This window comes from Sminthopsis crassicaudata, chromosome 5 (assembly GCF_048593235.1).
Source record: "Sminthopsis crassicaudata isolate SCR6 chromosome 5, ASM4859323v1, whole genome shotgun sequence".
Lineage (NCBI taxonomy): Eukaryota > Metazoa > Chordata > Mammalia > Dasyuromorphia > Dasyuridae > Sminthopsis > Sminthopsis crassicaudata.
The window spans coordinates 281,201,418-281,228,188 of record NC_133621.1 but is presented as its reverse complement, the minus strand read 5'-3'; the positions used below and the strand labels follow the sequence as shown (position 1 = coordinate 281,228,188).

Sequence of the window (26,771 nt, the reverse complement as noted above, 5' to 3'; positions counted from 1 at the left end):
ATCGCAAGAAGACAGCAAAGGCAATATGACTTCAGGGGAAACCTCAAAGTGGGATTTGAATGGATCTCATGATCTCAACATCAAAAAAGCTCTCTAGAAAGAGTTTGAAAAGGATCTTGAAAGAGAGATAAAAGAAAAAATAGGGTAAAGCTATGCAGGAGAATAATCGTTTTTTCGGGGTTTTTTTGGGAGGAAGTTCAAAAGGTTGGAAAAGCACAAAATCTGACTGAAGAAAATAACTTCTTAAACAATAAGATTGGAGAAATGGGGAAAAATTACTGAAGAAGATAATTTTAAAAAATAAAATTCTTTAAACAAAAATTTGGTTGAAACGGAAAAAAATTCATTGAACAATTTCTTTAAAAGTACAACTAGTCAAATGCAAAGGCAGGTAACAAAACTAAGTGAAGAAAATAAGTCACTAAAATTAGAATTGTTCAAATGGAAGTGATTGACTCAATGAGATACTAAGAATCAAACAAAGTTCAAAAAATAAAAATAGAAGAAAATGTAAAAATGCTCATTGAAAAAAAAAAGATCCAGAAGAGTCAATCTAAAATTTATTGGACTATCTGAAAGCTGTGCTGAAAAAAAAAAAAAAAAAAGAATCTGGATACTACTTTCAATTTTTCATTTCAACATACTTTTTAAATTCTCATTGAGGAAAACTATTCTTATATCCTAGAACCAGTGAGTTAAATATTCATTGAAAAAATCCACTGATTAACTCCAAAATGAGACCCACAAAAGGAAAACTGAAAGGAATATTTTAGCTAATTTCCAGAATTATCAGATCAAAGAGAAAATACTGCAAAAAGTACCAGAAAGAAAGCAAGGTCTGTTCCACTCCACATTAAAGCACTGGAGTGTCTGGAGTATGATATTCTGGAAGGTAAAGAATTATGGACTACACCAAGAAACAACCCCACAAAATTAAGCATTATCGTTTTTTTGAGAAAAGGTGAAAATCCAATAAAATAGAGGATTTTCAATAATTTCTGAAAAAACCACTAGAGCTGGACAGAAAATTCCATCTTCAAATAAAAGATTCAAGGCAAGCATAAAAAGGTAAATGGAAGAAGAAAAACACCTACATTTTAAAGGTTAAGTGTTTGAATCTTTATATGGGAGATGATACATGTAATTCTTTCTCAAGGTAGTTAGAAGAGGCATACTTAAGTAGATTAAGCTGACCTTAATGTGATGATATAAAAAATAATTAGAAGTGAAAAGAAATTGTACTGGGGGAAGAGGAAAGAGTAAAAATGGGATAAAATACATCACAGGAAGGAATTATGACACTTTAAGAAAAGAAGGGAGGGAGACAAACATCTTTAAACTCACAGGATTTGTCTTGAAGAGGGAATAACATACATATTTAGTGTGGTATAGAACTTTTTCTTATTCTACTGAGAAGTAGGAGGAAAGCAGGAGGGTAATAGAAGGGAGGGCAGAAAGAAATAAAAGAAAGGGATAAGAAAAGGGGGGAAGTTGACAAAAGGGAGGGCAGTTTGAAGGTTAGAAGCAAAACACTTTTGAGGAGGAAAAGGATGAAAAAAGAAAGAAAAATAAAACCTGGAAAAATAGAATGGCAGAAAAAAAGTTAGTAACCTTCACTGTGAATGTGAATACAATGAACTCCCCTACACAATTAAAGCTCATAACCAGAATCTTACAATATGTTGTTAACAAGAAACACCTTTGAAGCAGAGAAATAAATACATAGTAAAGGGAAAAGGCTGGAACAGAATATAATATATTCCAGTTGAAAGGGGAAAAAAAAGCATTCATAGATATCCTGATCTCAAATCAAGCAGAAGCAAAACTAGATCTAATCAAAAGAGAAGACAAAGGAAATTATAGAAGATGGAGACAAGGTGGCAGACAGTAGACAGATCTGTGCCTGAGCTCTTCCTGGCTTTCCTTGGAATCAACATCAGATTAAGCCTCTGAACACGTTTAGGAATGACAGAACCCACAAATATTTGCAGTACAACCCATTTCCAGCAGAAGATATTTTGGAAGGACTTAATTAGCAGAGGGATATAGGGAGTGTGTGTCTATGGATCAGCACCAATGCCATGCACGGAGCTCCAGGATGGAGAGGCCCCATGCACAGGGAATATTGTGGGAGGCTCTTATCCAAAATACAGTAGTGTTGGCTACTCTATCCTGGTTCTAAAGCCAATGGATCAGCAAGTCAGCTGTGAAACCTCCAACACAACCATAGAAGGCAAATAGTGAAACTTGGGGCAGTGCACCCTTTACCCTGGGAAAAAAGAATTCTATTTTAACAAAGAGTTAAAAGCCAAATAATAAACTAGGAAAATGGGCAGATAGCAAAAAAGTTTCTGACCCATAAAAGATAATATGGTGATAAGGAACATCAAAACATACTCAGAAGAAGATTACAAGAACCTACATTACAAGCCTCCAAGAAAAATTGAAATTGGTCCCAGGTCATTGAAGAGCTCAAAAGGAATTTTTAAAAATTAAAATAATGGAGAGAGAAGAAAAAAAAATTAGCTAAGGAATTGAGAATGGTGCAAAAGGAAAATCGAAAAGCTAATGAGAATAACTTAAAAAGGAATATTATCCAATTGAGAAAAAAGGTACAAAATTTCACTTTAGGAAATAATTCCTTAAAAATTGTAATTCAGTAAATGGAAGCATTATAAGAAATCCAGATACAATAAATCAAAACAAAAAATGAAGTAAAGAAAAACTATGAACTCTCTCATTGGAAAAAAACAAATGACCTGGAAAATCAGTCCACAAGAGAAAATTTAAGAATTATTACCGTATATGAAAGTTATAATTAAAAATAAAGCCTAACCATCTTATTTCAAGAAATTATCAAGGAAAACTGAACTCATATTCTAGAACCAGAGTATAAAATACAAATTGAAAGAATTGGCCAATCACCTTCTGAAAGAGATCCCCAAATGAAAACTCATGTAATATTATAGTCAATTCTGCAACTGCCAGGTCAAGGAGAAAATATTACAAGCATATAGGAAGAAACAATTCAGTTATAGTGAAATTACAGTTAAGATAACACAAGATTTAGCAGACTCTTTATTTAAAAGATAAGGGCTAGAACTATGGTATTTTGGAAAACTATGGAGATAGGATTACAAATATGAATCACTTATCCAGAAAACTGAGTATAATCTTCAGAGGAAAAGACAGGCATCAAATGAAGTAGAGGATTTTCAGACACTTATGATAAAACGATCAGAGCTGAATGGAAAATCAGATTTTCAAATACAGGATTCTGGAGAAGCATAAGGAGGTAATCGGGAAAGTGCTATCATAAGGGTTTATCTATTTACATTCCTACACAAGAGGATGATACTTATAACTCATTAGAATTTTCTCATTATGGCATTTAGAAAGAGCATATATAGACAGAGGGCACAGCTGTAAATTGAATATAAAGGGATGATATTTTAAAAAAAATTAATGAAATTAGGTGGTTAAGGGGGGAATGTATTGATAAAAAGGGAAAGGGAGAAGAGGAAATGATGTAAATTATCTGTCAAAAAAGAGGCAATAAAGAGCTTTTACAGTGAATGGGAAGTGGGGGAGCAAAGGAGGAGAGAGTCAACTTTCACTTTCATTAGAATTGGCTCAAAGAGGAAAAAACATGCATACTCAATAGAAGTACAGAAATCTAACTCAGGAAAATAGGAGGGGAATAGTACACAGGAAGGGGAGATGGTGATAAAATTAGAGGGCATATTTGGTGAAGATATGGTCAATAGCAAAACACTTTTGTGGGTCAGTGTGAAAGGAGAGAGGGAATAGAATCTGAGAGAGAAAATATAGTTAGCAACAGTAATTGTAAATAGAATTTTGAAGTAAGTTTCACCAGATAACACCTTATTTCTCAAACAGAAAAAAAAAATGAGTCAAATTTATTAAAAAAGTTATCCTCCAAATGATAAATGATCAGGAGATAAAATATGTGTACAAAGAGCAATAAATCAGTGCGTATCATTTGACTTAATAATTTGACTACTAATTATGAATACCAAAAGAGATTTTTTAAAAAGTAAAAGGACGTATAGGCACAAACACATTGGTAGGAACTCTCTTCTCAGAGCAAGATACTGGAAATCAAGATGGCCATCAATTGGGAGATGGCTATTTCAATTGTGGTATGTGCATTATTTTGCTATTCTCAGTAGTACGATGATCAATGTCTATTCTGAAAGACTTAAAAGAAACTGATTTGATTAAATATGAGTAAAGAATGAAGTATTCTCCTCTTTCTCACTTTCTTCTCTGCTCCTTTATTTCTCCTTTCTTTCTCCTTCCTGTCACATATGGTTTCTTAATGGGAGCTGGGAGTAGGGACTCAAAACTTTTTTGTTTTTAATTAAATTTATTTTATTTTTAAGTTTCTTTTTTTTTTACTTTTTAAAACATATGCATAGTTTTCCCCTTGCAAAACCTTGTGTTCTAATTTTTTTCTCTCTCCCTTCTCCTCACCACCTCCCCAGTCAGTAAGTAATCCAATATATATTAAACATGTGCTATTCTTCTATACATATTTTCACAATTATCATGTTGTACAAGAAAATCAGATCAAAAAGGAAAAAAATGAAAAAGAAGGCAAAAAGCAAGCAAACAACAACAAAAAGGAAAATACCATGTTGTGATCAATACCCAGAGTTCCCATAGTCCTCTCACTGGGTGTATATAATTCTCTCCATCACAAAAAACCATTGGAACTGGCCTGAATCACCTTACTGTTGAAAACAGTCATGTCTGTCAGAACTGATCAGACTAGATTCTGTGTAGTTTAATGGGTCACTCTATCTAGTTGGTTTATTAGTATGTATAGAAATACATGCATACAACAAAGCCTGCATGGCCAGTGAAGAACAACAATGCAGTGGTTTCAAAAGAAAAGTGCTAATTGGATCTCATTTAAAAAAATTACACAGTAATTACATGCTGTCTCAAAAACTCATTTTATAAACATCAATATTCTTTCAGGAATGATTTTTGGCCACAGTAAATGTTTCAAAGTTCCAAACCCAAATACACGATCTCAGAAGAATCAAAATTGTAGATAATCCCAAAGAGAATATAAGTAGGTGCAGGCAATAATGACTTTGATGTATAGTAAGTATTGTCAAGACATAAATGAACAGAAAAAAAGGTGTGCTAAGATTGTATTGAAAATAAAATAAAAGCTTGCACTGGTCCTCAAGTATAAAAAGAACCAAGGGAACGAATCAGTGTGTTTCCTGGATTTTTTATGAAGAACGACAAAAGTCTTGTGAGAGGAGATTGGATGGAAAGATCAAAATAAACAGCATCATGAGTATTGACAATAAGATCAAGGGGTCCATCAAAGTATTTCACCATATCATGCCTTTATTTATTTACATTTGTCAATATGAATATTCTTAAGAGAAATTGAAACAAGAATGAGCAGAAAATACATGCTACAATCCTCATGGGTGACATTAAGATTATTTCATCAAGAGAATCAACTGAATCATGAGAGTTCAAAACTTCTATGGAATAATCTTAAAATAATTTCAAATCAATAAAGAAAACTGCAAATAGTAGTCACCAATAAACAATAGTTAGTATGCTCACGTGAGGAGTTTTCTCTCTTGCAGAATCAATAAGCATTTTTATTTTTATAGCTGATGTTTGTTGACATTTTCCACCCCTTTGTAATGATATTCAATCTCAATTACTGTTGTTCACTAAGCGTTCCATGATTTAAATACCAAGATTTAATCTTACTCCTCTAGAAAGGTTGCTTTATTAAAAATTTTAAGCTTTAATTTAATTTAATTAATTTAAGCTGTACCTTTTAGAGCCATCCATGGCATTCACATTTGCTCCATTCTTTAAGAGAAAATTTGCCAACTCAATGTTTTTTGCTGAAATTGACAGCATAAGTGGTGTACGACCTTCCTGCAAAGTCAAAATAAAGATACCATTATATTAAGCAAGCATTCTATATTTAATTTAATGCATTTTATGATATTTTGTGGAACATCTTGTAAATGTGATAATGATAGAGAAAGGAAGTATGGCACAATGGAACATTGGAGTTAGAAGAGCAGAGCATTAATCCTGTTGTCTATTAGTTAATTCCTATGTGATCATTAAGCAAATTATATCACCTCTCTGGGCCCTAAGTTTTCTTACATTAAAAATGACATAATGAAACTAGGTGTCTCTGGGATTCCTTCTAGCAAGTAATTATGTAATAAGAAGACAGAAATCCAGAATTTGTAAGAGACCATTTTGTATTATGCCATGGGTGTCTTCCTTTCTTGCCATTTTCATTTCATAATCAATTATTGTCCAAATGCAGCCAAACTTTTCCCCTCAGAACTCTACTAAAATAAAGCTATATCCTGGCTGAGTTTAAAGGTGATTAGTTATCTTTACCCATTCTTCTCAAAACAACCACCATGTCCACAACCACCACCAAAACAAACTAAAAAAAAATATTGTCTTGAGAGGGTTAAACCCAGGAGAAAGTCATTCATCTAGACTTTTCCCTTTCTTACCAACCTTCCTAATATGTTCTTTGTTTTTTGTTTTTTTTTCTCTCTCAAGTGGCAATGACTACAAATTAAGCCTTTGCTCCAAAAAATCAGGAATCATTCAGTAATTCTAGAGAGAAAATTATTTTAAATGTGTAATAATTAGGATAAAGAAACATGGTACTTAAAAAATTTTGTTCCTATGAAACTTCTGTCTCTAGTTTTATACCTAGTAGGAACAAATTTCAAAAATTTTTCCTAAAAAATTGTGACATTTCTTCACGTGAAATTCATACTGTAAAAATTTAAATGTAGAATAGAATAGAAAATAATATGTAGAATAGTAAATTATTAAATGTATAATTCCACAATATCTGATGGAACTATTGCATTCTGGAGAGCAGACCTAATATATTGTGCAAAGAAGATTCTGGAGAGACAGATGTGATTAAATAGCTAGCTAGCAAGCTTCAAAGTCAATAAGACCTAGATTCAGGGCCTGCTGCTGGCACGTATCTACTGACTGGGTGACCCTGCAGTACTGCAGGACTCTTTGTAATGCAGGGTTTCTTAACTTTTTTGTGTCATGGACCCCTTTCCAGAATAATGCCTAAAATATGTGGAAAACTAAAACAAAACAATTACATTGAAATAACTATAAACTTATTATAGTCCTTTTAAAATTAATGGACCCCAGCTGAAGAATCCATGCTTAAAATACAGAGCAATTGCTGGTCTAAATCAGTAGTAGAGGGTATTTCCTTCTTAGGAATGAATGTGAATGTGAATGAATGTTTTAAGAAATCTCTTCCAGTGTCATGCCCACTCCTCCCCTTCCTCATCCCTCCATCCTGCATCAGAAAATTCTGAAGGCTGATGGATTTTGACTACGGAATGATTTTAATTTATTTCCATTAAAGAAATGCTTTCATGAATAAATGAATTATAAAACATGTGAAGTGGACATTATTTGATTTTTTAGCTGATAATTTACTTTATTATACAAGAGGTTTGCTTCTACCTTGTTTTTTGCATCAATATCAATTTTGTGTTCAATCAGTTTTTCTGCCATGAATTTGTTCCCACTAGAGGCAATATAGTGAAGTAGAGTGTTGCTGTGGCTATCCCTAAGATTAGGGTCTGCACCATGTTCCAGCAGGATTGTTGCACATTCTTCCCTTTGACACTCTATTGCCTGTCAGTATAATATGTATAAAGAAATAATAATATGATATAAAATTTAATATATTCAAGCATCATTAGTGATATTTAATTGTTAGCAAACTTAGTAACTTATTTACTATTAATTTTCTTAATCAAAGAAATCAAAATGCATTTCATGGAAAAGCATGGTTAACTAATGCATACCTTCATTAAAGGTGTTTTGTTGTCATTATCTAACAAGTCGAGTTCACATTTTCTCTCTATTAAGAGAGATACAACATCTGGATATCCATTAGCACAAGCCAGGTGAAGAGGTGTTCTACAGAAATGAGAGAGTAATGTTTGTTAATATACTACAACAATAAAAAATTTACCATTGTTTTTATATATATATATATATATATATGTATATATATGTTCATATAACATGCATTGTTATTATGCCTAAACTGTAAATCACCTCCAAAATAAATGATCACTATTGTTACCTAAATACAAAATATAAATTAACTTTCATTGTTGATATGATAGACAAAATCGCTGGCAGGTGGGAGTAGAATATATCCAGTAGGTAAATTTAGATTTCACCAGAGATTAGCATGGGAACTTTGCTCAATTTCTGACCTTAGCTGCTTCACCTCTCCTGAAGAAATTTGCTGGTCCCTTGTTGGGATTAACCATGCTGATGTCAAATGGAGTTCTTATGGCATGGCCCACTGCAACCCAGAACTCATGAGTCAAGACATCTGCCAGCCTTAGCCTCCCTGTAACAGATTACAGATGGGCTTCACCCTGCCTGGTGGTCAAGTCTAATAACTTTTAATAACTAATTACTTTTCCCAATAAGAATATCCATCTACAACTACACATTTTTTAGTAAAGCAACTGCCTCAGAAAAAGGCCCTTACACATTTGCATATTGTATCTTTCTACAATCACATGGGCACATATGTGTGCATTCTCAACTAATGCTTACTGAAATGCAGCAGTATACAGTTGAAGTGGCTCTGTATTGCTACAGGCTATTCCAGAAGAGTAAAAGTTTTGGAAGTTCTACCATGCTGGGAAGGTTTACAGTGAGCACTTGGTATATCTGCTGCCCATTGACCAACCTAACTAATGTCATAAAGATATCATCAGTTTGGTCAACGAAGGATGAATTTTTTATTCATAGTGTATTTCAAGGTCTATCTTTGTGGTGTAGTTATTTCAGTCCTGTTTGACTGTTACCTCATGTTGAGTTTTCTTGATAAAGATATTGGAGCAGTTTGCCATTTCCTTCTCCAGCTCATTTGACAGATGAGGAAACTGGGAAACAAGATTGAGTGACTTGCAAAGAGCCTCACAGCTAGTATCTGAGGCTAGACTTGAATTCACATTCACAAAGATGGAGTCTTCTCGATTCCAAACCCAGCATTCTATTCAATGAAAACCTTGCTGCCCATAGCTGATAACATCAAGTTGTAAAGAGGTTATGTTATGTATTGGTAGAGGAAATATTCACAACAAAATCATATATTTCAGAAGTAATGAATGTGTATATAAATATTCATACATGTATGTTGTAATTTTTCTTGTTTTTGAGGACTCCTTTTTCCTTTTCCTTATGCCTTCTTCCAGAGTGTCTAAGATAGGTAAAGTGGAAGATATTTCTGTCTCCCCTATCCTCTCAACTGCAATGGTTGACATGCTTAGATGTAGTTTGATAAGGAGAAAAACTAGCATCTATTATGTCCAAGACACTGTGCTCAGCACTTTAGAAATATTACTTCATTTGATCTTTGTAAGAACCCTGGGAAGTGGGTATTATTCTCATTTCATACTTGAGGAAACTGAGAAACAAATTTTCTCAGGTCCCATTAATTAGAAAGTATATGCGACTGAATATGAATTCAAGTCATTCTGAGTATTTGGTTCTAATGACTAGTTAAATTAGTAATTAAATAAAACAAAAACAATAAAACAAGGCTTTTGCATCTCTTAAAAATAAACTGTTAATTTTAAAAGTTAAATTAGAAAAGGTGGAGATGAGATGAAGCCTTTTATTATTGACATTATCAAGGTAACCTTAAAAACATTTGAGATTGGTTAATTCAGTTTACACTCCTAATTTTATCTCTCAATCTAGGTGTCCCCCTTGCTTATCCAATGTAAAGGTCCACATTTTTGTTCAGAAAAGGGATAAGCAAAATTAAAGGAGACAGGGTAAAAGGATGATATTCCTGGGAAAGATTTGGCAGAAAAAAGAGCTAAATAGCAAGTGGAAAAAGGAAATAACTCCTGAAAAAACAAAATTTGTGAAATGGTAAGAGCTAAATAGCAAGTGGAAAAAGGAAATAACTCCTGAAAAAACAAAATTTGTGAAATGGAAAAAACCCATAGAACCAAACAACTCATTTAAAATTAAAGTGGACAAATACAAAAAGAATTTTAAAAGGTAACTAAAAATCAGAACTGAGCAAATGGAAATAAATGCCAACAAGAATCAGTCCAGTGAAACGAAAACAAAAAAGTTAGAAAATGTAAAATACCTCCTTGGAAAAACATGACCTGGAAAATAGATCTAGGAGGGACAATTTAAGGATTATTGTACTTCCTGAAAACTACGAAAAAAAAAGAGCCTCGACATCATCCTTCAGGAAGTCATCAAGGCAAACTTCCCTGATGACCTAGAATCAGAAAGTAAAAATAGCCATTTAAAATTTTACTGAGCACTTCCTGAAAGAGACCCCAAAATGAAAACCAAAGAATAATGTGGCTAAAATTTAGAATTATTAGACCAAGGAAAAATATTGCCAGCAGTCAGAAAGAAACAATTTAAATACAAAGGAGTCACAATTAGAATTACCCAGGATCTAGCAGCTTCCATTTTAAAGGATTGAAGGTTGTGGAATTTGACATACTGAAATATATGATAGAATATTTAAGAGAAGTCTATAGAGAATCAACTAAAAAACTAAAAAAAATATGATGGAATACTTAAGAGAACACTACAGAGAATCAATTAAAAGACTTCTAGAAACAATGCATAATTTTATCCAAGTTGCAGGATACAAAATAAATCCACATAAATCATCAGTATTTTTATATATTACCAACAAAGTCCAGTAGGACGAGATATAAAGAGAAGTTCCATTTAAAATACATGTTGACAATATAAACTATTTGGGAATCTACCTGCCAAGGTAAGTCAGGAACTATATGAACACAGTTGCAAAACACTTTCTACAGAAATAAAGTCAATAAATAACAACTGGAAAAAATAGCAAGTGCTCTTGGGAAGGCTGAGCAAATGTAATAAAATGACAATATTACCTAAATTAATCTACTTATGTAGTGCTATACCAATCAAATTCCCAAGAAATTATTTCACTGATCAAGAAAAAATAATAAAGTTCATCTGGAAAAATAAAAGGTCAAGAATTTCACAGAAATTAATGAAAAAAAAACAAAAAACAAAAAACAAATGAAGATAGCCTACTTGTGCCAAATTGCCAAATCTAAAACTATTTTACAAAAAAGGAGTCTTGTCTGTATATGTGTGTGTGTGTGTGTGTGTGTGTGTATACATATTAGTTCTTAAGAGCAGCGATTAATTTTCTGCCTTGAAACTTTTACTCTTCACATATCCATATTACAACAGCTGGGACAGCTAAGTGGTACAATGGGTGCCTGAGTTCAAATCTGATATCACATACTTACCATTGTGTGATCCTGGTCAGGTTACTTAACCATGTTTGCCTCAATTTCCTCATCTGTCAAAATGAGCTGAAGAAGGAAAAGGCAAACCATTCCACTAACTTTCCCAAGAAAATCCCCCAAATATCCTCATGGATAGTCTCACACAGTCGTTTTTGAAATGTCAGCAATTCAGCAGGAGGGAATAGTATTTACTCTCACGTAGCTGTTGATTAAGAAATAATTAGTTGAACCCTGGTTAAAAGTAAAAGGAAGGAGTTTCCAAGTCATTAAAAATGGACAGGCTAGGATGTGAAGCCAGGTTTTGGGACTTCCAATCCAATCTCTACAAGGCAAAGACTGACCCTGCCCCTGCCCCAGGTGCGGAGGGGGTTTGATTTCTCCAGGGTTAATGGGGGGAGGGGGACACGGGCTCAAGTGGACGGATGGGGGGAGGGAATGTCAGCCTGTTCTCTCCCCCGCCCCCACCCTTTGCACTTACCGCTTCATTTTATCCAGTTCATTTACGGTGTTTTTTCCGAGCAGCAACAGCTGCTGCACCTTCACCACATCCCCGCGCAAGGCAGCTTTATGGATCTTTCCGAGGTCCTTGCTCTGGATCAGGTATCCTTGGGTGCGGTAAACCGGTTGGGAGCCAAAGAAACTCGGCAGGTTGAAGCGGCTAGATGAAGATTGCCCCTTCTTGCCGAAATTGAAAATCTTCTTCATCCTGGAGGCAGGCTTCAGGGCAGGGAGGTAGAACTCATGGGGGAGTCCTCTCTCGGGCCCTTCAGCCTGCTCGGAGGGGGACTTAAAGGGGAAATTAAAGGGAGAATTAAAGGGGAAATTAAAGGGAGATATTAAAGGGAGAAATTAAAGGGGGAATTAAAGGGAGAATTAAAGGGAGATATTAAAGGGAGAAATTAAAGGGAGAAATTAAAGGGAGAATTAAAGGGAGAAATTAAAGGGAGAATTAAAGGGAAAAATTAAAGGGATAAATTAAAGGGATAAATTAAAGGGAGAATTAAAGGGAGAAATTAAAGGGAGAATTAAAGGGAGAAATTAAAGGGGGAGTTAAAGGGAAAAATTAAAGGGAGAAATTAAAGGGAGAATTAAAGGGAGAAATTAAAGGGATAAATTAAGGGAGAAATTAAAGGGAGAATTAAAGGGAGAAATTAAAGGGATTATTAAAGGGAGAAATTAAAGGGGGAATTAAAGGGAAAAATTAAAGGGATAAATTAAAGGGAGAATTAAAGGGAGAAATTAAAGGGAGAATTAAAGGGAGAAATTAAAGGGAGAAATTAAAGGGATAAATTAAGGGAGAAATTAAAGGGAGAATTAAAGGGAGAAATTAAAGGGATTATTAAAGGGAGAAATTAAAGGGGGAATTAAAGGGAAAAATTAAAGGGATAAATTAAAGGAAGAATTAAAGGGGAAATTAAAGGGAGAATTAAAGGGGAAATGTCAATAATCCGAGGCCAGAGGTTTAGAAACCTGTGAGCCCCATAGCATTAATCATCGATTCAGAGCCGACTGCAACCCTGTCAACGGCAGGAGGGAAAGTGAACTGTGCGGGCTTTCTGCACCTGCTTTTATCAGGTTCTCTGCTCACGCGGATGCAAGGATAAACTGTCAAGTCACGCAGTGGTGAGGGCACGGGGGCCGGGTCCGTTGGCTCTCAGCGCGAGGAGTGCAAAGCTCCAGATCACGAGGATGGGTGAGCTCCAGGTCTCCCGTTAGAATCTCGGGACCCGCTCTGTTGCTTATTTTCTTAATGATGGCCTTCCTCTCCGAGATTGGGTTACTTCTGTAAAATGAAGAGATTCTACTCGATAATTTCTCAAGTCTCTTACAGCCGTTTAACAGTTCTGTGAAGCTGAACAGCTTACAGCCCAGCCTGGAAGGGACCCTAGGGGCCGGGATGGACAAATGAAGTGTAAATGCTCTTCTGACTCTTCCTTTCCCGTTACTTTCCCATCTTCAAATGTGTCAGGGAAGAATTTGTAAGGGACAGCCAGCCCGACAGCCGGTCTCAACCTGGCAGTCCTGGGTTCAAGCCCACTCTCTACAGAATTCTAATTACTTTATTGATGCTGTTATTAATGGAGGGGGCAGGAGGAGGGATTCAGTGGTTTATTGACAAAATATATAACACTTTTAGTTGAAAGATTTTTGTGTTTTTAAGTATGTTTCATTCTAGGAGAGACAATGATGAATTCATTCAGGAAGGAACAAGAGATACGGATAAGAAAGAGAAGAGTAAGGGAAGATATGACTATTTTCAAATATCAGGCACGGGTCACTTTATATTAGTTTATATCATACTGTTGCAAGCTTCCATTAGGACAGATCTTCAAAGCCTTCTTTGTTTTTAAGTCACATATAGTGTGGAGTAGAAGCTAGCAGTATGTTGTTTTACTGATTTACATTCAACCCCCAAACCATAAAGACATTTCTGCAAAGGGAAACAATGCAGTTTATTATTTAACTAGTCTTGGCCTTTCCCCCTTGCTGCTTTTCCCTGCCGCCTCTTTAGATTCCATTCACTATGTGAAATGTATCTTCTGCACCACCACCCACATTGATTTGTTCTTTCAGCTCCAGGATCACTGAATCTGAGAATACGGAAATTATGCATACCCATCCTAATGACCTCCCCCACCCCGTCCCCACTGCTCCCCTTGATTGTTCTCATTTTACTTCTGGTCTTCCCCTTTAGTTCCTCCTCATCTCGAATCCTTTGTCCCCTGGTCCCTTCCCCCTCCCTTTTCTTTTTCCCTTTCTTTCCCCTTTTCCTCTCCCCTTTCTCTTCCCCCTCCTTTCTTCTCTTTTTCCTACTCCTAGAGCCCCGTTCCCTCTCCTTTGCCCCTCTTCCCTTCCTCTCCCTTTTCCCCTCTCCTCCTTTCCAAAAACCAAAATATTAGCTCATCCTGTAGCTCTTTTGGTCTCAGTAGGGATTATTTGTGATCCAGTTTGTAAATCCTGTAGTCAAGTTGTTGATTTTACTTGTGAAATGGCTGGTCAGTATCTATTCAAGGGATAGACTTACTCTAGGGTTTGTGCCTACTTGATGATATCCAGTAGAACTTCAATACTTCCATTTAGAAATTGCATATGATGTTCTATAACATTTTCTAACATTTAGCACTATGCTATACTTTGAATAGATTTGGACAATGGCTTGGATAGTTGGAAGCCCCATTGAACAAGTAACAGACTCCATTATGGTAAATGTATTGTACTGTGTATATGTTGTGGACAAAAAAAATTGGTCATGAATTATATAATTATTTGAAAATACTTATGCTTCTTATTGGGGAGAAGGCCAGTGTACATGAAGAATAAACACGTAAATCTAGTTTGTTAAAACTCAAATATAGAGGCAAATAATTACAATTTGATGACTTACAGATATTTGGCTGAAAACTAGTATGAAATGTGTGGAGTCTGAAAATCATTTTCTTGAATACAGATGAACACAGACTAGATGAAAATGGACAAATAATTCCTCTTACAGTTAACATTGCTATTAATAGCTCCCACATACTTAGTATCTGGTGGTTTACACAATACTTATGTACTTTATTTTTACTGCAAATTTACAACAAACAGACATTTTTTATCATATTTATGTGGTATATTCTTTTTTTTTAATTTCTTTTTTTATTTTATTCATTTTTCCAAATTATCCCCTCCCTCCCTCCACTCCCTCACCCCGATGACAGTCAATCCCATACATTTTACATGTGTTACAATATAACCTAGATACAATCTATGTGTGTAAATACCATTTTCTTGTTGTACATTAATTATTAGCTTCTGAAGGTATAAGTAACCTGGATAGATAGACAGTAGTGCTAACAATTTACATTCACTTCCCAGTGTTCTTTCTCTGGGTGTAGTTATCTGAGTCCATCATTGATCAACTGGAAGTGAGTTGGATCTTCTTTATGTTGAAGATCTCTACTTCCATCAGAATACATCCTCATACAGTATTGTTGTTGAAGTGTACAGTGATCTTCTGGTTCTGCTCATTTCACTCAGCAACAGTTGATTTAAGTCTCTCCAAGCCTCTCTGTATTCCTCCTGCTGGTCATTTCTTACAGAGCAATAATAATATTCCATAACCTTCATATACCACAATTTACCCAACCATTCTCCAACTGATGTACATCTATTCAACTTCCAGTTTCTAGCTACAACAAAAAGAGCTGCCACAAACATTTTGGCACATACAGGTCCCTTTCTGCTTTTTAGTATTTCTTTGGGATATAATCCCAATAACAGCAATGCTGGGTCAAAGGGTATGCACAGTTTGATAACTTTTTGGGCATAGTTCCAAATTGCTTTCCAGAATGGCTGGATTCTATCACAACTCCACCAACAATGTATCAGTGTCCCAGTTTTCCCACATCCCCTCCAACATTCATCATTATTTGTTCCTGTCATCTTAGCCAATCTGACAGGTGTGTAGTGGTATCTCAGAGTTGTCTAACAAATAGACATTTTAAGTGCTAGGAATGCAACTGATAAATGAAAGAGGCTATATTTGACCCCAGTTCTTTGGATGGCAAATTTAATAAAGCCATTCTTTTGAAGTTTCTCCTTGGTTTTCCAACTTATAGGATACATGAATATTGCGTGCCCTTTTCCCAGCTGTTTTTGAGTATAGATGATGTCTATCTGATTGAGTCTATATGATTGCTTCTTGAGGCAGAACTTAGTTTGGTTTCAATTAATGGAAATATGTCTTGGTCACATATATCATTTGGGTTTGCACTACCGGGTTTAATTGGGCTACAACCAATGGCCATATTTTATATAAGTATAACTTTAAATCTTGTGAATATGAGGGCCAACTTCAGAGAAGTCATCGTTTGTACTAATCAAGAGTTATCTGTATGCCCACACTGTTGGCTAAAGAACCAATGAGAAGTTTCAAACCTCTGTCCCCCTCCTCAAATGTTCTTTTTCCTTTATGGTTTCTTATCATAAGAAATCTTTACAAAGATTCATAGGAAAGTAGAGTAAGGGAATTGTGGAAGATTTATCTTTTTCAAAGTCACTTGGTGACTAAGTCAAAACTCAAGATGGATGAGCCCAGTTGATCTTACAAATTTCAGAAGGTCATGAGGCCCCAGAAGACCACTAAAGTTGTGGCTGTGGTATTTACTGAAGTAACAGGCTGAAACAAAAGGAAGAGTTGGCATTTGAGAAGGAGGAGCCAAGATTAAAGAAAAGTATAAAGCTAGGAAAATTTCATAGCCACTGTTTCTGATAAAAGGCTCATTTCTAAAATGGTTCTGAAAGAACCATGTCAAATTTATAAGAATACAAATAATTTCGCAAATGATAAATGGTTAAAAATATGAACAGACAATTTTCAGATGATGAAATTGAAATTAATGAGATCTAGATTAGGGGTAACGAAATGAAATTAGGGTTAATTGAGGTCTAGTGTCAGGCTCGGGGCACAGGGAGTCAAATGGAGCTCCCCTGCAACCCCTTTGGATTTGGCACAAGGATATGGAGTTAAATGAGTTCTAGTGGCGGCACAGAGTCCCCTGTAAAGGAATTTACAGGCCTGAAGACCTAGATTGATAAAAGAGGCTCATTATGGGGTTTGGAAGTTAAAGTCTAGTTAATAAAAGGTGTTAGGTAAAGAGAGAAATACACCAGAAGTTCCAGTGGACAGAGAGTCTGTGGTACAAAGCATGGTGCTAGCATGTTTTGACCCTCTGCAAAGAGATGATTCCAGCTTGTCTCTTTTATAAGGAGAGATTTAGCTAAAGGGGCCTATAGGTGCAGTCCCAGGTTAGTTCCTTGCTGGATTTCATCGGGGGCTAGAATTTGCTAGGTGGGGGTTGGGAAACCTGAGCAGATCATTAGAATGGGGGCTGGGACAGGAATTTTTGAATTTTTTTTTTGAATTTTGAATTTTTTTTTTGAATTTTGAAACAGGAGTTATTACTCCTTTTACAATTGAAAAAATCCCCATCAATCTGTGGAGAAGAGACATTTTACAACAATTAGGATTAAAAATGAACACTTTGTTTTTTTTAGGCAGAGCTGCTGTTGAAGGCCTACCAACACTTTCACCTGTTCCTGTCCAATGGAAAACTGGTACACCAGTGTGTATAGAACAGTGGCCCTTAGGTAGCAATAAAATTCAAGTCTTATTAGATATAGTACAGGAGCAAATTGAACAAGGACACTTACAGCCTTCTCTAAGTTCTTGGAATTCCCCAGATTTGATGTAAGAAAGAAATCTGGAAAATGGAGGACCTTGACTGACTTAAGAAAGGTAAATGAACATATGGAAACTATGGGAACTCTTCAGCCTGGACTTCCATCTACTCAATTGCCTAGAGAATGGCCTCTTTGGGTTATAGACATTAAGGAGTGTTTCTATAGTATCCCTCTAGATAAGGAGGATATGAAAAGATTTGCCTTTTCAGTTCCCACTGTTAACTTAACTGATCCTTGTAAGAGAGATGAATAGACAGTTTTGCCACAAGGAATGAAAAACAGCCCTACTATGTGTCAAATGTATATTGCTGCTGCTCTTACTCCAGTATGAAAAGCATTTTCAAAAGTAATGTAATTACATTACATGGATGATATATTGGGATGTGCACCTGAGGAACAAATATTAGAAGCATGTCTACAAAAGACCATAGAAACACTAAGGAACTAAAAATTGCATATAGCTCCAGAAAAAAATTAAAAGACATGCTCCTTTTCAATAGTTAGGATATAAAGTATACACTAAGGTGCTTACAGTACAAAAACTTTCCTTAAGAACTGAGAAGCTAAACACCTTAAATGACTTTCAGAAATTAATAGATATCCAGTGGATGCATCCAATGTTAGGCTTGACTACTAATCCATTGCAACCATTATACGACATATTAAGGGGAGACAGTGCTTTAAACTCACCATGCCAACTTACAAAAGAAGGTCAAGAGGCTTTGAGAGAAGTTGAACTAGCTTTATCCAATGTGGTTGAAAGAGTCACTCAAAAACCCTTGGAAGTATCAGTTTTTGCTACACAAGAGGCACCCACAGCAGTCCTTCATCAAGGAGACAGTGTGATAGAGTGGGTGAATCCCCCAGCACAACCAGAACAAAGCCTTAGTCCTTACCCAAGTGCTTGTGGCTAGAATTTTATTAAAGGCCATTAAATGAGTAGTACAATTATCCAAGATAAAACTTGACAAGATATACACCTTTTATCCTAATGCACAAATTAATATATGCTATGAAACCATCCCAGAGAGGCAAATTTTATTAGCCATGGCTGCAAATTTTATACACGCATCTCCATTAAAGATAACCAGACTATTACATAATTGGCGATGGGTTCTTGAAGAAAAGGCTTCTAAAGTTTTTCTTAAAGGATCTTTACAGATGCATCTAAACATAATATTTGCACAGCATACTTTTGTGACTTAACTATGAAGAGAGTAGTCAGGACTCCTTTTCAGTCCACTCAGCAAAATGAATTGTATGCAATCATTGTAGTTCTTATTATCCAGGAGATATAATTTCTGATTCAGCCTATTCAGTAAGTGTGGTAGGAAGAATTGCCACAGCCCAAATAAAATATATCAGCTCTTTAAGGAACTTCAAGAGCTAGTGAGAAGGCATCCAGGTAAGATTTGTATCTTGCATGTCCATTCTCATAGTGGACTTCCAGGTCCTATTTTTGATGGTAATTCAAAGGCAGATAGCCTTATAACCATATTAGCCAATACTCCTTTATTTCAAGAAGCCCAAGAATCTCATTTTGTATATTATCAGGCTGCTCAAGCTTTACATTTACAATTTGGAATAACAAGAGAGGACGCTAGGAGCATAGTAAAAGCCTGTCCAGCTTAACTTCCTTTCCACACTCCTACACTCCCTCCAGGGAAGAACCTTCATGCTTTGAGACCCAATGAAATTTGGCAAATGGATGTGACCCATTATAAATCTTTTGGTCGTCTGCTTTTTATCCATGTTGTGGTAGACACCTTTTTAGGATTCACTTTTGCATTAACAGCAGCAAAAGAGACAGCCCTAGTAGTCACTGACTTCCTTATAAAAGCATTTGCAATTATGGTTGTGCCACAAGCAATAAAAACAGACAATGGACCCGCATATACCTTTAAAAATATTTGCTAACTTTTGTGCACAGTATAAGATTTTACATACCACAGGCATACCCTTTAATCCTCAAGGACAGGCAAGAGTAGAGAGGAGAAACAGAGACAATACGACACTCCTCCAAAAACAAAAGGAAGGGGGAGCCACAGGTAACCCTAGAGAACTTCTAAATCTAGCTCTTTATACAATTAACTTGTTGATTTTTGACAAAGATGCACTGGCCCCAGCAGACAGGTTTTATAACCCACTGGAAGGGCAGCATCCAGTGCGACCAGCTCCACTATCTTTAGATAATTGCCAGGTGAGTTGGAGAAGACCAGAAAGTAGTGAATAGGAAGGACCAGATGGGGGGAGAGGGTTTGCTCGTATCTGTACAGGAATCAGACTGGTGCCAATGAGCTGTATTTGTCTCATCCATCAGAGCGAGATGGAGCAAACCCTTGAAAGGAAGGAGAAGACCAAGAAACATCAGATGTTTCCATCACTGATTGTGCCCACCACTGAAAGAGAATGGCAGTTATGGCAATTGACTCATGGATATTAAAATTTGATAATGAGACTGATGCAGGACTTCAAAACCTTCAGGAATCATTGCAATCCCTGTGACATGTAAAGTTTGTTGTAGGACTTGAAAGCCCTCAGGAATCATTGGATTCTCTGAGACATGATAAGAGTATTGCAGGACTTCAAAAACTTGCAGGGATCATTGGATTCCCAGATACATGCAGTAATGGAAAATAGATTGGTTTTGGACTGTCTCTTGGCTGTGAAGGAGGCATATGTGTGATTGTTATTTACATACCCTGTAACATGCCCTCCTGGCAGTTACAATTACTAGTCTGTCCTAGGCCCAACAGTGTACCTTTGACCACTGACCTTTGCAGTGTCAACTCTACCCGGCATCGCCTCCTCTGAGGCCTTCAAAGATCTCTGGCCATGATCTCTTGAATCTATAGTTTAATAAACGGTAGCACACTCAAGAACAGCCAGGTGTAATCTTAAAAGCCTTTATTATACCCACTCACAACAATGCCCTGACTTGTTGGTTCCCTAGTGAACACCTGGTCTGAAGACCCATGTGTTCACTACCAAACTTCTTACCTCTCTGGGCTATCCATCCACTTGGCTCAGCTACCCAGGTTAGGGAGCCAGGTTAAAGAGAGTGACTGCTGTCTGCAGTGGGCTTATAAAGGGCCCAGGAGGTCACACACACAACCAATCAGCGAGAGAGTTGTCACCCATGGATACATGATTTGGGCATAAAATTGTTTGTAGAGTGAACTGGATGACCTTTATGCTTTTTAAAAATACTTCTGCCTACATCTTGCTTTGCTATAAATTTGGAAAGCTAGAGTTTATATACATAAAGCTCATTTTCCAGGGGAAAAATCCAGATAGATAATAGAGAAGCATCAAAGCATCAACAGTGAATATTCAATGGCAAAGCAAGGCAATGGATTAAGGACCTTAGATAAATAACTTCATTAATAGACAAAAGATACAAGTTGCAAAATGATTCTAAATCTGGGGAAATCTCTTCCAGCTGGCATGCTTCCTAACTACTTCCTGCTAATGCAAGTGCTGAACTGATGTAATTATTTATTTACTTATTTGTTAATTTATTTACTTTGCCAGGGTGGACAGTAGTATTTGGTGGGGATAATATTAGGGAATATCATCCCGTAGAAATTATTCATAAAGCCACATTTTTAAGAAAATAAGATGAAAGTAAGGTAGGAATGGAAGAATCATGGTGCATAACAGAAAGAAGGCCAATGGAATGGACCGTCAAATGCAGGTAGAGTTGTAACATATACATTTGGACTATCAGAGACTATCTCCAGGGCTTATTTCAAATCCAAAGGGACACCAACTTTTATTCTGGCCAATGGTATTGCATCTTGACATCCTAGTAAGAGAAAGCAATTCACACTTTGCAATGGAATAACCCGGTGCTAAAACTTCATTAGCACATTTGCAACTTACACACTTACAACTTCAGCTGAACTGGTGTGAGTCGATATTTGTGAGGGGAAAGGGAAAGGATCAGTTTTAAACCTAAAACTGACTCTTTACAAAAGAAACAACTTGGCCAGTGCAGGGCTTTTGGTTATATTGAGTTTGCTTTCAGAATAGGAGGAGATTCAGGATCTCTCCCAAGATGTTAAAGGCTTCCTTTTAATGTAAATGCTTTGACTCATTAAATTTAACTGACCACTGACAATTTTAATATTTGGATTCAGTAAAAAATGTATATGAGCACTACTTGTGTTTTACTAAAATAATGGATTTCTAGCACTGAAACTCAAATGAATGCCGTAGAATTACTATCCTTCATAAAACTAACTTCATTCATATATCAAAATTCTATTCAGTAGTTTAGACGTCTTAAGATAGGGGACAGCTAGGTGGTGCAGTGGATAGAGCAGTGGATAGAGCACCAGCCCTGAATTCGGGAAGAGCCAAGTTCAAATCTGGTCTCAGACACTTAACACTTCCTAGCTATGTGACCCTGGGCAAGTCACTTAACCCCAGCCTCAGGAGGAAAAAAAAAAGTCTTAAGATATCATTAAAATAGGATTATAAACTTTGATATAAATTCATAGTTTAATAGAAATGGGATTTATAATATAAAGCATATTTATAATGTACAACATTATTTTCTCTGATATAATTCTTTTTTCATCAAGCAGTTGATTAATTTCCTGAATTGATTTGGATTTCTCTTGAATTGCTCCCTCTTCCAATGCATGTCAGCCTCTTCTTTTATCACTTACACTCACAAAGAATCCCCTAGGACAGAGACACATATAAGTGACTTGCCTAGGACAATACATAGGACAGAGATAGGATTTGAATCAGTTGATCTTTGCTTTATATAATAGGTCAGTTCCTAAGTATTGTTTGATGGGTACTAGTTCTGCAATCCCCGATCACTCCAAAGTGGACTGAGAAAATAAGTTGGTGAAACTATAAGGCTGAATAAAGAAAAGATGCACCACCTCAAAGGACTACCAGGTTCAGACAACATTATTTCAATATATAGCCAATGAGGTTGGTTCACTGAGCAAACCTGCATGTCTTAATGTGTTGAAATTTTTCCTTTCAGATTAATACCCACTCTAAACCTTATTGAAGGTAATGAAAGTAATGAGACAAAATAGGAAAATAATTAAAGAATTATTAAATTACATTAAAGTCATTCCACAACCTATGATGGGATAGATATGGAAAGGTTTAGTCACAGGACTCTGACATCATATTTGATAAGCATGTTTTCTATAAGGTCATGGAGCTTTTAGAAGGCATCATCGAGATATGCTGTCTTCCAAAATATGCCTGCTAACCTGGCTAAAGTTCTGTAAACTATAGAGTAGGAGATGCTACTATTTTATTTACATTTATGGGATACAGATTCTACAGCTCTAGCTTTGGGCATGTTTTTACTCTTTCTCATGACATCTTTCTTTCACCAGTTTCAGAGACTCTTAGTAACCACTTTTCTCTGCCTTCTCAGGACTTTCTTTTCATTTTTCATTTTTGTTTTGTCTTTTGTCTTGCATATGAAACCTTCTCTTGTAGAGAGCTGGAACTCTGGAGAAGAATACTTGAAACAAGGTGCTAACTCAGTGGAACTGATAATGGTTCTCTAGTTCACATATATACTTAGTACTTAGTATGATGATGTAATGGTTCTCTAGTTCACACATATTCAGTAGTGTAATGATGTAACTATACTGGGGTATTTAAACTGGAGACAAAGACTCAGGGGAGGAAGACTAGTTGAGACTGGCAGACTGTAAGACTGCTGGAGGAGACTGGGTCAGAACTATGACAGACGCAGACTGTGTAAGAAATAAAGACTTTGGACTCATTCTTGTCCATTCTCATGGTGTCTATCCTGTTGAGACCAAGGACCTTCTGGAAGACCTCCAGAAAACTAGCCGAGATATTACATTCTCTAATAAATCAAAATGTAGATAGTGTTCCCTTTCTCCAATACCTGCTGAGTTGAAGAATCCACCTTTATTTTTAGCCTGTGTTTATGCAATTGATGAGCAAATACCCTATAGGGGACAACTGTTCCTTTGATTATACCTCCTTGGTATGAAAGTGAGCCAGTTTCTCCTATGGTTCAACCATATACTAATTCCTTAAAACTCTGCTTTTAATCCAGTTTAGCTGCATTCTCTCCTTCCTTGCTCACCTCTATTAATGGATTAAGATGGTAGCAAAAAGTAGCAGGTACCCATAGGTGTTAGCCACTCTTCTTTAAAAAACACAAAACTGAAGTGGAAAATCTCAAAGTAAGCTCCTCATCTTTTTAAGCAATTCCAATTGGTTTAGCAGTTGGATGTGAATATTTTAAGCCTATCTAATTCTGACCAACGAGAACATACTCTTAAAGCAACTAGATGGGCCTGAAGTCTAATAGATGTAAATTTAAATCCAACTTCAGGTACTTATTATATGACTCAGAATAAGTGACATATGCCTTAATCCACTACAGAGGGAAATGACAAACCACTCAGATGTCTTTCCTTAGAAAGATATAGCAGCACAGTCATCAGTTGGATGAAGTAAATCCCCACAGAAGATGGAGGAGCAAGCTTCTCCTTGGGCAGGAGGAAATGATATAAGCTATCACAAGTGAGATGGTGAGATAGTACTCTTCTTGTTCCCTTTTCTCCTCATAGCAAAATTGTAATGAGTGGAATGACAGAAGCTTTTGTTGCATTGTTTTTCCAGTTCAATTCATGTCCAGAGGTTCTCTGATGCAATAGATCTAATTATACTTTGTTTTGCCATTACTAAGTAATTCCTAATTAGTGAACAGATAGTGAGAGCTAGCTCAAACATCAGTAGCAATAATGTCAACATCACTAAACTAGATGATTTACATTGTAGGCTGACATATTCAAATGACAACTGAAAATTAAAAAAAAATTCTCCACCCAAATTTTATATATGGCATGTGCAACTACCTAATTTTGTTTACCTAACTTTTTACTAAAACCAAAGGGAAAAATCACTCTACTTTCCTTTCTAGCTATTTTCATTTAAATGTTGATCCTCTAGGAGGATGAGATTTTGCTAGAAAAATATTTTTAAAAAATTTTAAATATTTTAAAACATTTTTAAAAGATGACCCAAATGAATTAATTTTAAAATTGTCAAAATAATTGCAATTGTAAGAAAAACTTCTGGGACGGGATGTATAAACACACTGAATAGTCAATTGCAAAACCGTGCACAGAGAATAAGTTAAAATAAAATGTCTGCCTTTCAAGACATGTGAAACATTAGGTTAGGTAACACAAGATAGCCTATAATTTACTTAACCAAACTCTTTCTGCTAAATAGAACCTCAATTTGATCCATAAGCTGTCCATGAAGACTTAGTTATCCTCACATTAATTTTAGAAATGACTAAGATTTAGATTATAAAGCTCAAATCTTATGCCTGTATTTTATAAGAAGCTCAGCTATGTTCTAGTATTAAGCTCTGAAATAAAAAATTAATATTGGGGGTGGAGCCCGGACGGAGGAGAGTAGACTGGTCTTTGGCTGAGCTCTTTCTGGTTTTCCTCAGAATCAACACCAGATCAAGTTTCTGAATGAGTTTTAGTGTGATAGAAACCACAAACATTTGGAGTGTAACAAATTTCCAGCAGAAGATATTTTGGGAAAACTTCAGGAAAGATCTTTCAAGTATTAACTTTCCAGGCCTGGAATAAGATATGTAGGGCAAAGGAGTTTGGACCATGGCTAATGATCAAGTAGCCAACAAAACAAAGCTAAGCGTTTTCTTTCAGGGGATAAGATAGATACTTCAATGATATGGGGGGGGTTCTTAATTATTTTTGATGAAATGACCAGAGCTAAGCAGAAAATGTGAAGAATAAGAAGGGAAAGAGGGAAGAAAAAATGTTTACATCACTACATGGGAAGATATGTGTAACTTTTTATTTTTTTAAAGAAACATAGGCATGGATAATTTTCAACATTTCCCCTTGCAAAACTCTGTATTCTAATTTTTTCCCTCCCTTCCCTCTACCTCTTCCCTTAGATGGCAAATAATCCAATATACTTTAAACATATGTAATTGTTCTATACATTTTCCCACACTTCTTGTGCTGCAAAAGAAAATTCAGATAAAAAAATAAGAAAAATGCAATCAAAAGACACAAAAGAATGAAATTTTGTTGTGATCCACCTTCGGTTTCCGATGACTCTTCATGCCAAGAAAATTGGAACTGGCCTGAATCATCTCATTGTTGAAAAAAGTCATGTTCATCAGAATTATACATTAATATTCTTGCTGTGTACAATGTCCCCTTTGTTCTACTCACTGCACTTAGCATCAGTTCATGTAAGTCACTCCAGGCCACTCTGAAATTATCCTGCTTATTGTTTTACAGAACAATAATATTCCCTAACATGCATATGCCATAACTTATTCAGCCTTCTCCAACTGATGGGCTTCCATTCACTTTCTAGTTTCTTGCCACTATAAAAAGGGCTGCCACAAATATTTTTGCATATAGGGGTCAGCTCTGTGGGAAATAGACACAGTAGATATATTGCTAGATCAAAAGTATGCAGTTTGATAGCCTTTTGGTCACAGATCCAAATTCCTCTCCAGAATGGATCAGATCAAAACTTCAACAACAATGTATGAGTGTCCCTGTTTCCCCATATCTCTAACATACATCATCATCTTTTTCTGTCATCTTAAGCCATCATCATCTGGAGGTGGTTAGTGGTACCTCAGAGTTTTCTTAATTTGCATTTCTCTGATTAATAGCGATTTAGAGCACTTTTTCATGTGACTAGGAATGGTTTCCGTTTCTTCACCTGAAAATTGTTTGTTTAAATATTTGACCACTTATTAATGGGAGAATGCTTGAATTCTTATAAATTTTAGAAATGAGTCCTTTATCAGAACCCTTGAATGTAAATCCCCCACCTCAAGTTTGTTGCTTTCCTTCTAATTTTATCTGCATTGGTTTTGTTTGCATAAAATTTTTTAACTTAATATAATCAAAATGATCTATTTTGTATTCAATAATGTACTCCAGTTCTACTTTGGCCGAAAATTCCTTTTCCACAGATCTGAGAGGTAAACTATCTTTTGTTCTTCTAATTTGCTTGTATTATTTATGTCTAAATCTTGAACCCATTTTGACCTTATCTTGGGACTGGGTGTAAGGTGTGGGTCAATGTCTGCGTTCTACCATAATAATTATTGTA

The 26,771-nt window shown here is 35.8% G+C and overlaps 1 protein-coding gene and 1 long non-coding RNA gene across 8 annotated transcripts in view; one reads left to right on the top strand and one right to left on the bottom strand.

Moving 5' to 3' along the window:
* The window catches only part of LOC141544750 (uncharacterized), a 98,111-nt gene extending 84,008 nt beyond the window's left edge, over nt 1-14,103 (bottom strand). For 6 of the 7 annotated variants that reach the window (XR_012482782.1, XM_074271256.1, XM_074271261.1 and 3 more), the window contains exons 1-4: nt 11,872-14,103; nt 7,896-8,010; nt 7,549-7,722; nt 5,840-5,946 (exon numbers count right to left, since the gene is read on the bottom strand). Coding sequence is in view for 6 of the 7 variants with exons in the window: in XM_074271256.1 (XP_074127357.1) it covers nt 5,840-5,946; nt 7,549-7,722; nt 7,896-8,010; nt 11,872-12,098 (623 nt within the window). In the remaining variant the exon portion in view is untranslated. The remainder of the gene's footprint in view (nt 1-5,839; nt 5,947-7,548; nt 7,723-7,895; nt 8,011-11,871) is intronic. The other variant, XM_074271260.1, reaches the window with a different exon arrangement.
* Nucleotides 11,809-20,528, top strand: LOC141544760 (uncharacterized). Its single transcript, XR_012482790.1, has 3 exons — nt 11,809-11,993; nt 17,433-17,673; nt 19,939-20,528. It is a non-coding gene; the product is annotated as an uncharacterized LOC141544760 (long non-coding RNA).
* Nucleotides 20,529-26,771: the final 6,243 nt, after the last annotated feature.